A 14,129-nucleotide genomic window follows, 5' to 3' on the forward strand; every position below is an offset into this window, starting at 1 on the left:
CCACTCCGCAGCGCCGAGGGGCGGCCGGCAGAGCACCGCCGAGCCCCGCCGGCGCGGACCCCGACGCCGCCGTCCGCCCAGCCGCCCGGGCCGCCCTCGAGGGCCGGAGCAGCGCCCGCGGCCACCCTGCAGGTAAAGGTGGGCACCCGGCTTGGGCTGGGGGCTCCGGGCAGGACCCGGCCCGGCTTCCCCAGGACTGCACCGGCGCTTCGGACTCCAGACTAGGGACGGGATGGCGGGCTTGGGCCAGGCGGTCGGTGCGAGTCGGTCGCCCTCCCCGCGGCCAGGAACCTGGATGAAGCCCCCTCTTCCCTTCCTTTTCCAGAAGCGAGGGCTCCAGCGGAGAGGGTGCCGGGTGGAATCCCAGGCGATGTGGCTCAGGGCGTGTCGCCTCGCTCCTCAGCCTCGCGTCACACCTGTAAAATGGGAATAACAAAACTTCCTTGGCGGGGCGGTGGAGCAGAGGAGGAGGGAGGGCCGCGGAGCCCCTGAGCGCCGGCCTCCGCGCTCGCCTCTTTCTGCCGCTTCCCAATTGCTTCAGACCTCTCAGTTTTTCTGCCTCTGTCCCCCAAGTCCCTCCTGGTAGCCCCACCCCAGACTGGAGACTGAGGTTCTGAGGAATGCCCCTGCCAGAGACTGAGCCTTGTAAGAGTTGAGGGGGTGGGTTGTCGCCTGGCCAAGAGCAGCGGCGGTTCCAGGGCCCCAGAACAGCCTCCCGGGTGTCTCTGCCCTGGGACCGGAGACACGCTGGCCCAGGAGGCCCCAGGTGGAGAACCGCTAGTCAGCCAGAAGGGCCCAGGAATCTCCAGTGGGGAAGGGCAGGCCCCTCAGAGTTTGTGTGTGTGTGTGTGTGTGTGTGTGTGTGTGTGTGTGTGTACCTGAGTTGTGATACCTGACTGGGAGAGAACATGCTAGATTTCTGAGAGAAATACCACTGGCCTCCTGCAGAGTGACCTGGCAACCCTCAAGTCTTCCTTCTCCCCGCCCTTAGCGAAGGCGGCCTCTGGAAGCTGCAGTGGATATCTGGAAGGTATGAGGGCTGTGGGGCAGAGATGCTGGAGCGCCCTGCACCTGGGTGTCCCTCTCAAGGACTGAGCTGCCCTAACAGAGAGGGCCCACAGGGGAGGAGTTAGGAGTCTGGGAGAGACACCAAGGAGAACTAGCAGTCTGTCAGGGCTGGTGAACACTGAGAGAGCCTTGGACACACAATAACCCCAAAAGGATAATGATGACAAACCACAGATACACATAGTCACACACAGCTACGCTGCCTCCCACAGAGAGTCACACACAGTCACATACTGACTCAAACATTCATTAGATATGCGTGAGCACACTCCTCTTCAACACATACCACCACAAATTCTAAAACAATGGCACGCACACACAAACCCAGACTTCTACAGACACACGTCAGGCCCCATGTGGCCCAGCCAGACGTTCTCAGACAGGACAGCACGCACACACATGCTCACACCCACATGCTCACCAGGGTCTCTCTCTCCGATTTCACTTAGTCTACCGCAGTGAACAAGAGTGTTTCCACTCTGGCTTGGAGGAAGGGGAAGGGAAGAGTGGAGGTGCACGTGTCCAGTAGCAACAGGGAGGGGAAAGACACCACACAGGGCTGACAGCCTAAGCCCCCAAGCTCCACTGCTTCTCCTGCTCTGGACCTGAGCCAGGTCAAAGGATGGCTGAGCCCAGCTTCCCTACTCTGCTGGCCCCCCAGCTCAATCCAGAACCCCAGTGGCAGGCTTGGACCCCCTTTGTAGGGAAGTGGGGCCTCCGATGAGATGGTCCCAGCCGTGGTGCAAGGCACCTATAGAGTGGGGTGAAAGAACCAGAGAGGCACAATGACCTTTCACATGGGGTGCAACTGTGGTCTCAAGGTGCCTGTTTGAGATACACCAGAGGGAGGCACCTTGCACCCTGAAATTCGGGGGTGGGGGTTGAATCAGGGACAGCAACACCCAAGAGGATTCTGTCTGTGGCAGACTTTCAAGGACAATGAGAATTTTAACAGGTGCCTGGGGTGAAAGGGCGAGTTGGAGGCTGTGCCCCACTAAGGGAGCAGCACGTGCAGAGGTGAGGTGGTGGGAAGCTGAAAGGACTCAGGGACGGGGAGTGATAGGGACTGCTGGATCACACAGTGGGGAGTGGGAGAGAATCACAGTGGGAAGGCAGATTTCCAAGGGCCTTGTCCAGGAACAGGGTGTGAGCTGCAGAGTGATACAGCCTGGAGATCACTGTGGCTGCTCTAGGGGAATCTTAGAGGCAGGGAGACAGAGTTTGAGGAGGAAGATGAAAGGGGCTTAAGGGTGGTTGCCATGGGGATGAGAAGAGAAAGATGGAGAGGAATGAGGGGAGAAACTGACCGACGGTAGGAGAGGAGGAGGTAGATCAAGAACCTTGCTCAGGGTGGCTGTGACCTGTCCCCAGAGGAGGGAGATGCAGGGGAAATGAGGGTTTGGCCTCTGGGATCTGAAACTGGAAAGATGGGGTCTGGGTGGCCATGAGTTCAGGGGTGGACCCTGGGAGTCCTTGGATGTGTAGAGAAGCCTGGTTGGGTGTGTAAGATCAGAGTGTGCATGTATATGCCCAGACACCAGCCATGGAAATCACTCCCAGGAAGAGAATTCCAGACCCTCTCTGCTCTGTGCACATATCCAGTGGGTAGGGTGTAGACAGAAAATCTCAAGTGAATGCAGCATGTACAGTGTGGGAAAGAGCCCATGCTGGTGTCAGATAGACCTGTCACTTTCCATCTCTGTACCTTAGTTTCCCATCTACAAAATGGGAATGCCAGGATCATTTGGCCTGTGGAGAGGTGAGGGGTAGCCCCAGGTCACACTGGTGGTGGAGGGCAGCACCTAGAACTTTCACCTGCATTTCACTCACATTTCTGACCAGTGTACCTTCCACCTCTCTGGATCCTGGGAACAGACTAGGGAGGACTAGACCCTGCCTCCATTCAGAGGCTTGGAAAGTTTTGAACGGAAGGGTTACTGTCCTAAGCAACCAGGATAGGTGGGTTTCCTGCTCTTGGAGGACATAGAGGCCCACGCAAGAGGGCTAGTACCCCTTGAGAAGAGTCAGGCTAGCATTACTGGCCCATCTCAAGGATGAGATTAGGAGACACAGGGGAAAGATCACCTGAGGTCACCGAGCAGCCAGTGACAGAACTGAGACCAGAGACTAGGACTCTGGATGCAGGTCTGCTTCCTCACTGCAGGCTGCCCTCCCTCACAGGGCCCACAAGGACCTGGGGTGCAGGAAACCTTGTCACTTGAGATTCTCTAATTTTAATTTCTCTTTCTGTCCCCTTGAGGTGCGGGAACAATAAGAGTTTATTGGGTACTTACTGTATACTAGATCCTATGTTCAGATGTCTCACATAATCCTTGTAACAATGCTGTGAGGCAGGGATTGGTGGCCCATTTAACAGAGGGGTAAGTGGAGTTCAGAGAGGCTGGTGGCCTGCCTGTTTGTTGAGTGTGGGTCCAGGATTCACTCCCAGACCTCCGAGGACACATAGCTCTTATTCTTCCTACTGACCTCTGGCTGCTTCGGGGCTTGACTTGGTTGGGAAAGGAACGGAGACTTGGTTCCTGAGCATCTACAGGGTGCCAGGCGTTTATGTAGCACAAGGTGTTTTTTCTGGTGGGCGGGCAGCACGGGAGTACCAGGCACAAGAAAGTCGGGCCCAAGGAGAACCTAGAACAGTAGGGCTAAAATGGTATTTTCTGGTATCTAAGAACCTCGGTTGTACCCTGTGAGCAGCCTCTGCGCGGAAGGTGGCCTGAGCCGAGGGCTCTGCCTGTCTCAGTTCTGCCACTGGCTGCCGTGTGACCTCAAATGATCTTTCTCCGTCTCCTGCTCCCATCCATGAGATGGACCAGTAAAGCCAGCCTGGCTCTCCTGCAGCCTGCAGTGAGGAAGACCGGGCTGCGGGCGGAGGGGTCGTTCCTCCTCTCCTGAATGATCCCAGAGGCCGACGCTTTGGCCTCCACCCCATCCAATGTCTGCAGCCCTCACGACCCGGAAGTTCTCCCTTCGGTTTAGCCACCTTCTCTCGCACTGTGCTGGCTGCCACAACGCTCTGCGTGGGCCCTTCAGGCCACGCTCCCTGACAGGCGACCACGGCTCGGCTCGTGGCAAACATTCTTTTCATAGTTCCCGGAGCACAGCAAATCCGGCCGCTTAGCCAGGAATGCAGAGCCCCTCCTGCAGCGGCAGCAGGGGCTGGGGGCGGGCGGAGCCCCTGAAGTCAGTCAGGAGGTGGGGGGTGATGCGCAGGGCCCCCCCAGGAACACCATGTCCCCACTGAGGCACTAGGGGGCTGTCCTCAGCATCTCTGGGGACTCACTCAGTTGGGACCAAGCTCTCAATGCCCTCCTCTGGCCAGCTGGTGAACTTGGGCAAATGACTTCTTTAAGCCTCAGTTTCTTATCTATAAAATGAGGCTTTTAATAAAATCCCTCACAGGGCTACTGGGAGGTATCATGGTGATGACATTTATAATAATAAAAACATTTATGGAATGATCCTATATGCCCAGCTCTGCTCTGGGTCCAATGTGCAGAACTTAATCCTCACAAATGCTTGGTGAGGTAGGAATTGTTCCCCTTTCTTTCTTTCTTTTTTTTTTTTTTTGGTATCAGGGATTGAACCCAGGGGCACTTAACCACTGAGCCACATCCCCAGCCCATTTTATTTTTTATTTTGAGACAGGGTTTCACTGAGTTGTTTAGGGCCTTGCTAAGTTGCTGAGGCTGGCTTTGAACTTGTGATCTTCCTGCCTCAGCCTCCCGAGCTGCTGGGATTATAGGCGTGCACCACCATTCCCGTCTTGTTCCCATTTCATTGATGAAGAAGCTGAGGCAGAGGTAGATGACTGGGATAAGAACACACACAGCTGGGCTCCAGAGTGGTTCTCTTAACCCATGATTTAAAAAATAAGACTCTTGGCCCAGAACCTTGCCCTGAGTAGGGGCTCGGAAGTGGACCCTTTTACTCCCACCACCTCCCTCTCTGGGAGGAGCCAGCTGTTCACTCATGGCCTCAGCAGTTTGGTTTGGAGAGTTGGAGTGGGGAAGTGGGCTGAGACCCTGGCCAGCCTCCTTGGGAGCCCTGCAGCTTTCTGAGGCTGCTGGGAGTGGGGAGTGTGGGCTGTCCCACCTACATCTGACCTGGGATTTAGAAGGCAGTGGCAGCCCCTGTGCAAAGGGGAGATGTCGCCAGGGAGGGACTCAAGAAGAGGATTAGAGAAGGTTGGGGGTGGGGGTTAAGAACAGAGTCCCATTGAAGAAGGCTCAGGCACCCCCTATGTAGTAACTGTTCACTCCGCCCAGCCTGCTTGGCCCTGGTGCCATCTGGATTGAGGCAGTAGGCAGTGGATGTGTGGGGCTGGAGTGGAAGTGGGGAACAGGACCCAGGTCTCCAGGAAGCCCGACTGTGCAGGGCTTGGCTGCCCTGGGGCTGGGCAGACCTGGATGCAGATCCTTCCCACTTTATTTGCTTGTCCTCTGACCTCTCTGGGCCTCAGTGATCCTCCTCAGCATAATGGGACAGCAGGTCCAGCCTTCCAGGGTTATAGGAGGATTTGATAGAGTAATGCTTAGAGCATGCCTAGTGCTATGCCCGTTGTATACAATGTGGTTTAGAGACCATTATCATTAAGGCCATCAGCGACCATCATTATTAAAATTGGATAGAGAAGGGGAGCCAGCTTTAGGGTGGACCCAAGTCTCTGATCCTGATATTCAAGGCATTTCTGCCTGACCCCAGCCACCCCTTCTCATGTCTCATCATCTGTATAATCAGCTGATAGTTAAGATTGCAGGGTTTAGCTGGGTGCGGTGGCACATGCTTGTAATCTCAGCCCCTCGGGAGGCTGAGGCAGGAGGATTGCAAGTTCCAAGCCAGCCTCAGCAACTTAGCAAGGTTGTAAGCAACTCAGCGAGACCATCTCTAAATAAAATACAAAAAAGGACTGGGGATGCGGCTCAGTGGTCGAGTGCCCCTGAGTTCAATCCTCAGTACCAAAAAAAAAAAAAGATTGCAGGATTTGTAGCCAACAACCAATGTTAAATTTAGGCTCTTCCCTTCATGATCTGGGTGACCCTGGACCAGTTACATAACCTCTCTGTCCCTTAGTTTCCCTAGCTATAAAAAGGGAAGGCAAAGTATCTGTGCCACTGGGTTATTGTGAGGATTAAATGAAATGATCCAGGAGAATATCCAGAAGAGTGCAGGCCGTGGCAGGGGCTCACGGGGCTAGTGGTGGTTAGCTTGGTTAGCTGGTTCCCTGCTGGTTATGTTGTTTGAATTCTCTCCCCGCCTGAGCATGTGCAGGGCCTTCACGCCTCCACACCCTCATGGTGTTCCCTCCGCCTGGGCCATGGACCTGTCATCGCCTCTCCCCACCCCGAGCAGGTCGAGTTCACCTTTGTCATTTTCCCCAGATGCAGGTGTGGGGAGGGGTGGGGGGAGGCTGAGTGTGAGGACCTCCTGCCTAGCCTCATCAGCCAGGATGCGCTCAGAAAGTGGCCTCACGGTGTTCGGGGCAGGGATGGTGGCAGGATCGCTGAGGTGGAGAGAAGGCCTAGGAGCTGCTGGCTTTGGCATCTGGCTGCCTGTGCAGCTAGAGAAGGCCGGGATGTCAGAGTTTCCATGGGAGCGGGCAGAGGCCAGCAGGCAGCTGGGGGAGAGAGTGACGCAGCTGTCGGCCTCGCTGCCAGGTGGGCTGGCTGGGCGTCCCCTGCCCAGCCACCCAGGAGTCACGTCTGGGTCTGGATTCCAGCCCTGGCTCCTCTGTATAGAGTGTGACCTGGACTAGGCCCGTCGACAGAGTCCAGCACCATGCTTGGTTGAGGCAGAAATGGGGACCTGGCCATCCAGGGTTCTGACCACATCACCTCCCTGCTCAACAACCTTCCGTGGCTCTCCATTGATTTCTAGAGACATGCAAATGTGCACTCAAGGTCCTTCCTGTCCTGTTCCGACTTTAGTTCCTGCTGGTCCTCCCTGACCCCACAGCACTCTGGCTTTCCTGTATCTGCCAGGTAGCTTCTGACAAGCCTGAAATTCTTTTTCTTACTTTGTCTGCCTTTCAGACTCCTACTCACCCTTTAGGATCCAACTCCAGTGTCCCTTCCTCCATGAAGTCTTCAGGGGGAGCTCACGGAGGAGGGAGTGTTCCCTGCTCTGTGTTTCTGATGCCCCCAGCTTCTCCATGGCAGGTTAAGGTATGGGGCAGAGACATGTGGCCCTGGGTCCCCATGGAGTAGGAGCTTTCCCAGCAGGGATCATCCCCCAGAGTAGAGACCGTCCACAACCAGGTCTGACACAGGGAAGGGACCCTGACGCACAGAAGAGGTTTCCTCAGCCTGGGCCTCCGGACAGAGCATCACCCCCAGGCCAGGTCCCCAACATGCACTGCCGAGGGTGCTTGGAGGGAATGAAGAACAGGCAAGTGTGGCACTTCCAGAGGGAAGGGCCTGAGGAGGCAGGTTGAGGCTGGGGCCGAATTTCCAGCGGGCTCCTGGGAAGAAGGCAGCAGGCCTGGGGTGGCTGTGGGTCAGGGCCAGAGGCTTCCTGGGCTTCTTTTGCTTGTTTGTTTTTGACACTGGGGATGAACCCATGGGTTCTCTTCCACTGAGCTACAACCCCAGCACTTTTTAGTTTTTGTTTTGAGACAGGGTCCCACTAAGTTGCCAAGGCTGACCTCAAACTTGTGATCCTCCTGCCCCAGCCTCCCATGTTGCTGAAGTTACAGGTGTGCACCACTTCGCCTGAATTCCTGGTGTCTCCTCATTGCTCCTTTCATTCATCCTCAGGCCCTGCCTCTGCTGGGACCTTCCCAGGCCCCTCCAACCTGAAAGGTAAGTTAGATTTGGTGTGGGGTTTTCTGATATCCCAGGCTGGATGAGGCCTGTGCTTCTTGTTGTCCTACCTCTCTCCCTCCTGCTGCAGCAGAAGCTCCTCCCAGGCCCAGCGTATCCTTGTGGCAGGCCCTCTTGCAGGTGACCTCAGCTCCCTGCGGCCTGTTCTGTAAAACTCCGGCCCAACTCGGAAGCAGCTTTTTCTCATTTGTGAACTATTTCTCCCTGCTCCTTGGCGCAGCCGTGTTTGCTTGGCCCGGTCTGGGTGCAGTGGCCTGGCCACACTCCCGCCGGGCCCTCTCCCTGCCCAGGCCGGCCCCCTCCTGCTGCCGTTTGCCGCCACCATGTGGGGAAGCCGCGGAGGCCCAGGAATCTTGGCAGGCTGGGGCGCAGCGGGCGCGGGTGGCGCTCCGGAAAACGCTGCAAATGCGAACCAGAAGGCGAGGACGCGGGGCAGCGAGGGCCCCGCCTGCAGGCCTGGGCTGGGCAGCGGCCTCAGGTCCGTCCTGGTCAGAGGCTCACTGCCTTTGCACCCATGGAGGCCCGAGCCCCTTGGTGGGGAAGAGCCAGTGGCCCTGGCTGCTGACCTCAGGATCTGTGGTTGTCCTGGTCCTGCCCTGTCTTGGCCTCTACAGGCTCATCTGTCCCTGCCAGGCCGTCTTCACCTCCCTGGATGCTCCGTCTCCCTGGGGATGGTGGGGTGTCTAGAGTCAGAGATAAGCAGAGGCCGGGGCCTGGGAAGTGAAGGCGGCCACCTGCAGGAAGGGAGGCTCAGCCCCTCGCACGCTCAGAGCTGAGAAGGATGCAGGAAGAGCCACAGAGAGACAGGGGCTCCCATAAGTCACCCTGGGGCTGCACTGAAGTGGGAGGTGGATGGTCAGCCCTGGAGCCCTAGCTGCAGACCTGAGCACCCGGGGAGTGTCAGCCTCTGTAGGCAGGGCAGGGTGGCTGCAGGGAAGAGGGGTACCCTGGAGGAGGGAGCCCATCAAGGCTGCTTGGAGGAGGAGGCCTTTGGACTGGGTCTCAAATGTGGCAACGTTTGCCCTGGAGGAGAAAAGTAGAAAGGAGGGGCGGAGGGGGTCACGCTGGTGACGAGGTTTCGGGGAGCAGTGGCAAGTCTGGGTGTCTGGTTTCTGGGGTGCTGGGGTGAAGCCCAAGGTGCCTCTCACTCCCTAAACGTGGGTGTCCCCAAGGGGGAGTGGCAGCCCCCCTCCAGGCTGCAGCAACCCCCCATGAACCGGACCGTGATCTGCGTGGTTCTCCCACAGACCCGCAGGTAGTCTTCCTAGTCCAGACACCTGCTCTCAGCTAGGACTGTGCCACCATCACTGTCCCTCTGGACTTGCTGGACTCTGACCTGTCCTTCAAGCCTTCTTCTACTTCTGCTTCCAAAATCGAGGTCCCTGTGGTCTGGGTACCTCACTCACCAGGGTGAGGGATGTTGGGCTCTTGGGTGGAACTGAAACCTGGTAGGAACAGACAAGATGGGAGAGGGCACACTCCTGTCCTGCCATCAACCTGGGTGACGAGGGGGTCCCCAGGCAGCCCCACCCCAGCCTGGTCACCTCCCTCCATGCTCTAGCTCCAAAATTCCAGGCAGCCTTTGCCTTTGGAGCAGCCCTTAGCCACGCGCTAAGGTGAGCCTCACGGTGATCCAGCAGACAGGGCTGTCTGCTCGTGGGCGCCAGACCACCAAGTCCCTGCCAGACCATGTGTGGCTACTCAGGCATCGTCCAAGGAGGGCAGGTAGACCTGAGGGAGCATGAGTGGATGTGGCCCGTGGTGCTGGCCTTTCAGAGGGTTTGGCAAGTGACCAATAGCTCAGGATTTACAGAGACTGAAACTCAGAGATCTAGGCAGAAGGATGTGGGAGAGGACAGAGAAGACGGTCACTGATGGAGATGGTTGGGCAGATGGGTTTGTGACACAGGAACACGAGATGCCCGAGTCACCCCGTGACAATCTGAATTCATCAGCACAACATGGAGGAAGGGGCCAGCGCACACCATGTGGCCCATGCATCCCCCCGGTCCCCGTCCTCTCTCACAACTCTCACACCTGGAGTGTCCCCTTGACAACCTCAGGGCTCGGCCACGCTTGTGCTGGCCACCAGGCTCTCTGCCCTTGCTGCCTGCTCCTTCCTCATGGGTCCACAGCCTGCCAAGTCTAAAACGTGCCTCTTTCTTCAGAGAGCCACATGAATTGAGGAATGACAGGGACTTGACCCTGTCACCACTAGGGAGTTCCTGGGGACCTTAGAGTAGGGGAGAACCATGGGCAGAGCTGTGCCAACGGAGGGTCAGAGGCAGCGCCAGCTTCACCTGGAAGAGTGGTAGAGACAGAGATGCCCACCCGCACCCCTGATTCAGGACAGGGCCCAGGCATCTGTTTTCTAACTAATTGTCTTGATTCTGACACAGGCTAAAGTTTGAGAAGCATCATTGGGGTCAACGTAGGATAGGTTGAAAATAGAAGCTGAGCGTGGGGGTGGGGTAAGAGACTTTTATAAATATCCAAGTGAGGATGTAGCAACTTAAATTTTCTTTTTTTCTTTCTTTCTTTTTCTTTTTTTCTTTTTTCTTTTTCTTTTCTTTTTTTTTTTTTGTACTGGAGATTGAACCCATGGATGCTCTACCACTGAGCCACATCCCCAGTCTTTTTTATTTTGAGACAGGGTCTCACTAAGTTGCCAAGGCTGGCCTCCAGCTTGCAATCCTCCTGCCTCAGCCTCCTGAGTCACTGGGATTGCAGGTATGCACCCCCAACACCCAACTAGTAATTTAACAAGCTACTGAATGGCTGGGATGTGCTGGGGGGAGTACAAGGTCTGTATTAGGGCAGAGGGTATGGGGAAGAAAAAGAAGTGAGAGAAATAAAAAAGAGGAGACAGAGTCCACAGGATTAGACTGGATATTTTAGTGAGAAAGGAATAGGGATGTCATGTACAGTTGTGTAGGTTGGTTATTGAGTGAGAATATTCAAGAAAGGCAATAAGGAAGGGCTGAGTTGACTGGGAGATTGGGTGGCCTTTTCTAATTGGACAAAGGCATTGAGAGATTCTTCACTTCCCTGTACTGAAAAAAGGGTCAGAAGCAATGTTCAGATTTTTGGCCTGGCCACTGGGGGTGGAGAAGTAAGTAATGAGTGAGAAGGAAATGGCAGCAGTGTGGGTGGAGGCATCGGAGGGGCTGCCTGGTCGACAGTTGAGCACCCGAGTCTAAGGCTCAGGGGAGGTCGGAGCTGGAGACCAAGTGAGAGTCCTTGGTGATGGGACAGGAGCCAGGGGAGCTGGGGAACTGGCCAGAGCGGAGGCTGCAGGAGACACATCCAGAGGGACAGCAGGCCTGGGCCAGCTCCTGGGGGCGGGCCTGGGTCTGCAGGGTAGGCAGAGGAAGGGTGCAGATGAGAGGAAAAGCCTCTGAAGGCAGGAGGGACAGGGTCCAGGGCAAGGTCACCCTGGTGAGGTGCACGTGGACTAAGAAGTCGTGACGTTCCTTCCAGAGCTACACTGGGGAGGGCTTGAGGGCACAGGTGACTGGGAGGGGGTTAGGCTGGTGTGGACATGTGGATGGACAGGCTGGAACCCAGGGCCAGAGAAGCCACTGACAGACCAGGGGAGGCCCCTGAGAAGAGGTGCTGGCCTGGGCCTTGTGTGGGAAGCAGGCCCCCTTCTGCTGAGACCCAGGAAAGGGGGATGGGGGGCAGGGCTCCAGAAGCCTGGAGAAGCTCGGGGGCTTGAAGTGGGTTGTCTGGCCTAGTGGGTGAGGAGGGCACTCCGTCTGCTCTGTCCCAAGATCCACAATGCAGTCCTCGTCCTAAGCAGACTCTGGGGCTCATCTCAGGAATGGCAAGGCCAGAAAATGGTGTTTGTTGCAGAAGGTACTATCCTTTGGTGGCAGGTCACTCTAGTCTTGAAGGGATGAAAGAGAGATGTTGCTTAGTAGCAGGAGGGTTCTCAGAATGAAGGGAGGACTTCCTGACTATCAGAATAGCTAGCCTGATAGAGGAACACACCTGGAAGGGCTGGTGGCTCAGGTGATCTGGATTGATTTTTTGTTTTTTGTTTTATGTTTTTGTATTGGGAGCTGAACTCAGAGGTGCTTTAACACTCAGTTACATTTTCGGTCTTTTTATTTTGAGACAGGGTCTTGCTAAGTTGCCCAGCCCCTGGACCTTGCAATCCTCCTGCCTCAGCCTTCCGAGTTGCTGGGATCACAGGTGTGCGCCACAGTGCCTGGTTTCAGTTCATTCCTTTTTTTTTTTTTTTAAATACCAGGGATTGAACCACTGAGCTACATCCCTAGTCCTTTTTATTTTTTTTATTTTGAGATGAGTTCTCCTCTTGAAATGTTGTGTAGGGCCTTGTTAAATTGCTGAGGCTGACCTTGAACTTGCAATCCTTTTGCCTCAGTCTCCCCAGCCTTAGGGATTACAGGCGTGCCCCACTCACCCTGCTGGGCTCAGTTAATTCTTTTACAGATGAGGCCAATGAGGGTGAGAGAAGTTAAGTCACTTGGCCAAGATCACCCAGTTGGTAGGTGTTCCTGCTGAGTCCTGAGGTTGCCTGAACCTAGGAGGGCCTTCGGGGATCCCAGTCCTAGACCTGATGGGGACAGCCTGAGCAAGAAATGCTGTGATCTGGCGAGAGGCAGACTGGGCCGGATGCTGGTACGGGGTGCAGGTTGAGTCAGGGCTAGAGAGCAGGAAGAGAAGCCCAATGTGGTGGCACTCGCCTGTCATCCCAGGGACTGGGAGGCTGGGGCGGGAGGATGCCAGTTTAAAACCAGCCTCAGTAACTTAGCAAAGCCCTAAGCAACTTGGCGAGACCCTGTCTCAAAATAAAATATAAAAAAGGACTGGAGATGTGACTCAGTGGATAGGAGCCGCTGGGTTCAATCCCCAGTACCAAAAATGTAAAAAAAAAAAAAATTTAAAAAGAGCAGGGAGAGCGTAGAGAGGAAGAAAGAATGGAGAGGAGGCTCGGGGACGGAGACGGGAGGCACCGGGCGGGCCGCGGGCAGCCGGATCCCGCAGACATGTCTCCGCCACAGGAAGCGTCTCATAGCATACCTGTGGTTTGGCCGCCGGGCCGCCCCGGCGCTCCCACCGCCCCTCGCTGCAGCCACCCGGCTGCGGTGGGCGGGGGGCTCGGAGGGCGGGCCCGCTCCAGGGGTCTGCGCGGCCCCTAGCCTCGCCTGCGCTGCTGGGCCACGTCGCCGAGCCCCCGCTGCGCTGTCCACAGGGAGCCTGGGCCCCTCCGCGTCGGACCGCAGAGACTCATCCGAGGAGTGGGCAGGCCTTTCAGTCCGTGGCTTCACTGGGCCTCTGCTACTCACCCTGGGACCGGAGCCTGCGGGAGAGGGGCTGGTGAGAAGGGTCACGTTAGCCATGCGCCTGCCCTCCCTGGGCACTTCCAGGGGAGGGGTCTGCCTTTTGCACTTCTTTCTTCGGAGGCCCGTTTCCAAACCCCTTGGTCTCAAAGTCCCAGGAGCATCCCCTGCTCCCAGCCAGTCTCCTTGGCTTCCCTGGGAGGAGGCCAGGCTGCCACAAAACGCTGACTTGGACGAAATGCTGTTTTACGGGGATTTGTTGAAAAGGGGGGAAATCCCCGTTAAGGACTTGCAGCTGTCCAAACACCGAGTCTACCCCGCCGCCGCCACTGCTCAATCCCCTGAATCAGCGTCTCCTGAATGTGTCCCACCTCCGACAGGCTCCAGCCCCTGCCGGCCCTGCCCCCTTCCTGTCTTCACTTCCGGAGGTCACCAGAGAGGGTGATCGCTTACCCAAGGTCACTCAGCCAGTCATGGACAGAGCTTGCTTGAGCCTCAGGACCTGACCCCTGACCCCTGGCCCCCTGGCCCCCTGCTCCCCTGCTCCCCTGCTCCCCTGCTGGAATTGGTCACGGGAGAGCAAAGTGCAAATGAATCCAATCGGTCTACCTTTTGCTCCTCCATTACGGAGCAGGTTGTTCTTAGTGAGGGAATCTAAATGTCCTCACCTCTTCCCATTCTAGCCCAGATGACCCCTCTGGCCAGGAGAAGGGACTTCCTGGGCATATGTGACGTATGTCTGTGAGAAGTCTGAGAAGGGATTGAGCGAGTTGTTAGTGTGCTCTTTAAACCCTATGGTGAATTGAGTATGTCAAGCATTTTGGAGCATTGCCATGTGCCAGCCAGGCCCCGAGCTGGGCATGGAGTTGGGGGAGCCACAGAGTCAAAGAGCTATGACAGGCACCCACAGGCAGCA

At 56.4% G+C, this 14,129-nt stretch overlaps 2 protein-coding genes across 7 annotated transcripts in view; one reads left to right on the forward strand and one right to left on the reverse strand.

Annotated features, from left to right (window-relative positions):
• The window catches only part of Col8a2 (collagen type VIII alpha 2 chain), a 23,320-nt gene continuing 9,191 nt past the window's right edge, over nucleotides 1–14,129 (forward strand). The window contains exons 1-2 of one of the 6 annotated variants that reach the window (XM_047560430.1): nucleotides 1–132; nucleotides 7,839–7,883. The gene's annotated coding sequence lies outside the window, so the exon portion shown is untranslated. Of the gene's footprint in view, nucleotides 133–976; nucleotides 1,031–7,753; nucleotides 7,884–10,577; nucleotides 10,635–13,079; nucleotides 13,251–14,129 lie in introns of those variants that run through there. The other 5 variants (XM_047560440.1, XM_047560449.1, XM_047560468.1 and 2 more) reach the window with 5 other exon arrangements.
• The window catches only part of Adprs (ADP-ribosylserine hydrolase), a 19,408-nt gene continuing 15,855 nt past the window's right edge, over nucleotides 10,577–14,129 (reverse strand). Inside the window, exons 6-7 of the mRNA XM_047560514.1 lie at nucleotides 12,954–13,233; nucleotides 10,577–11,793 (exon numbers count right to left, since the gene is read on the reverse strand). Of these exons, the coding sequence (XP_047416470.1) occupies nucleotides 11,784–11,793; nucleotides 12,954–13,233 (290 nt within the window). The 3' untranslated portion in view covers nucleotides 10,577–11,783. The remainder of the gene's footprint in view (nucleotides 11,794–12,953; nucleotides 13,234–14,129) is intronic.

The sequence above is a fragment of the Sciurus carolinensis genome, chromosome 1 (assembly GCF_902686445.1).
Source record: "Sciurus carolinensis chromosome 1, mSciCar1.2, whole genome shotgun sequence".
NCBI lineage: Eukaryota > Metazoa > Chordata > Mammalia > Rodentia > Sciuridae > Sciurus > Sciurus carolinensis.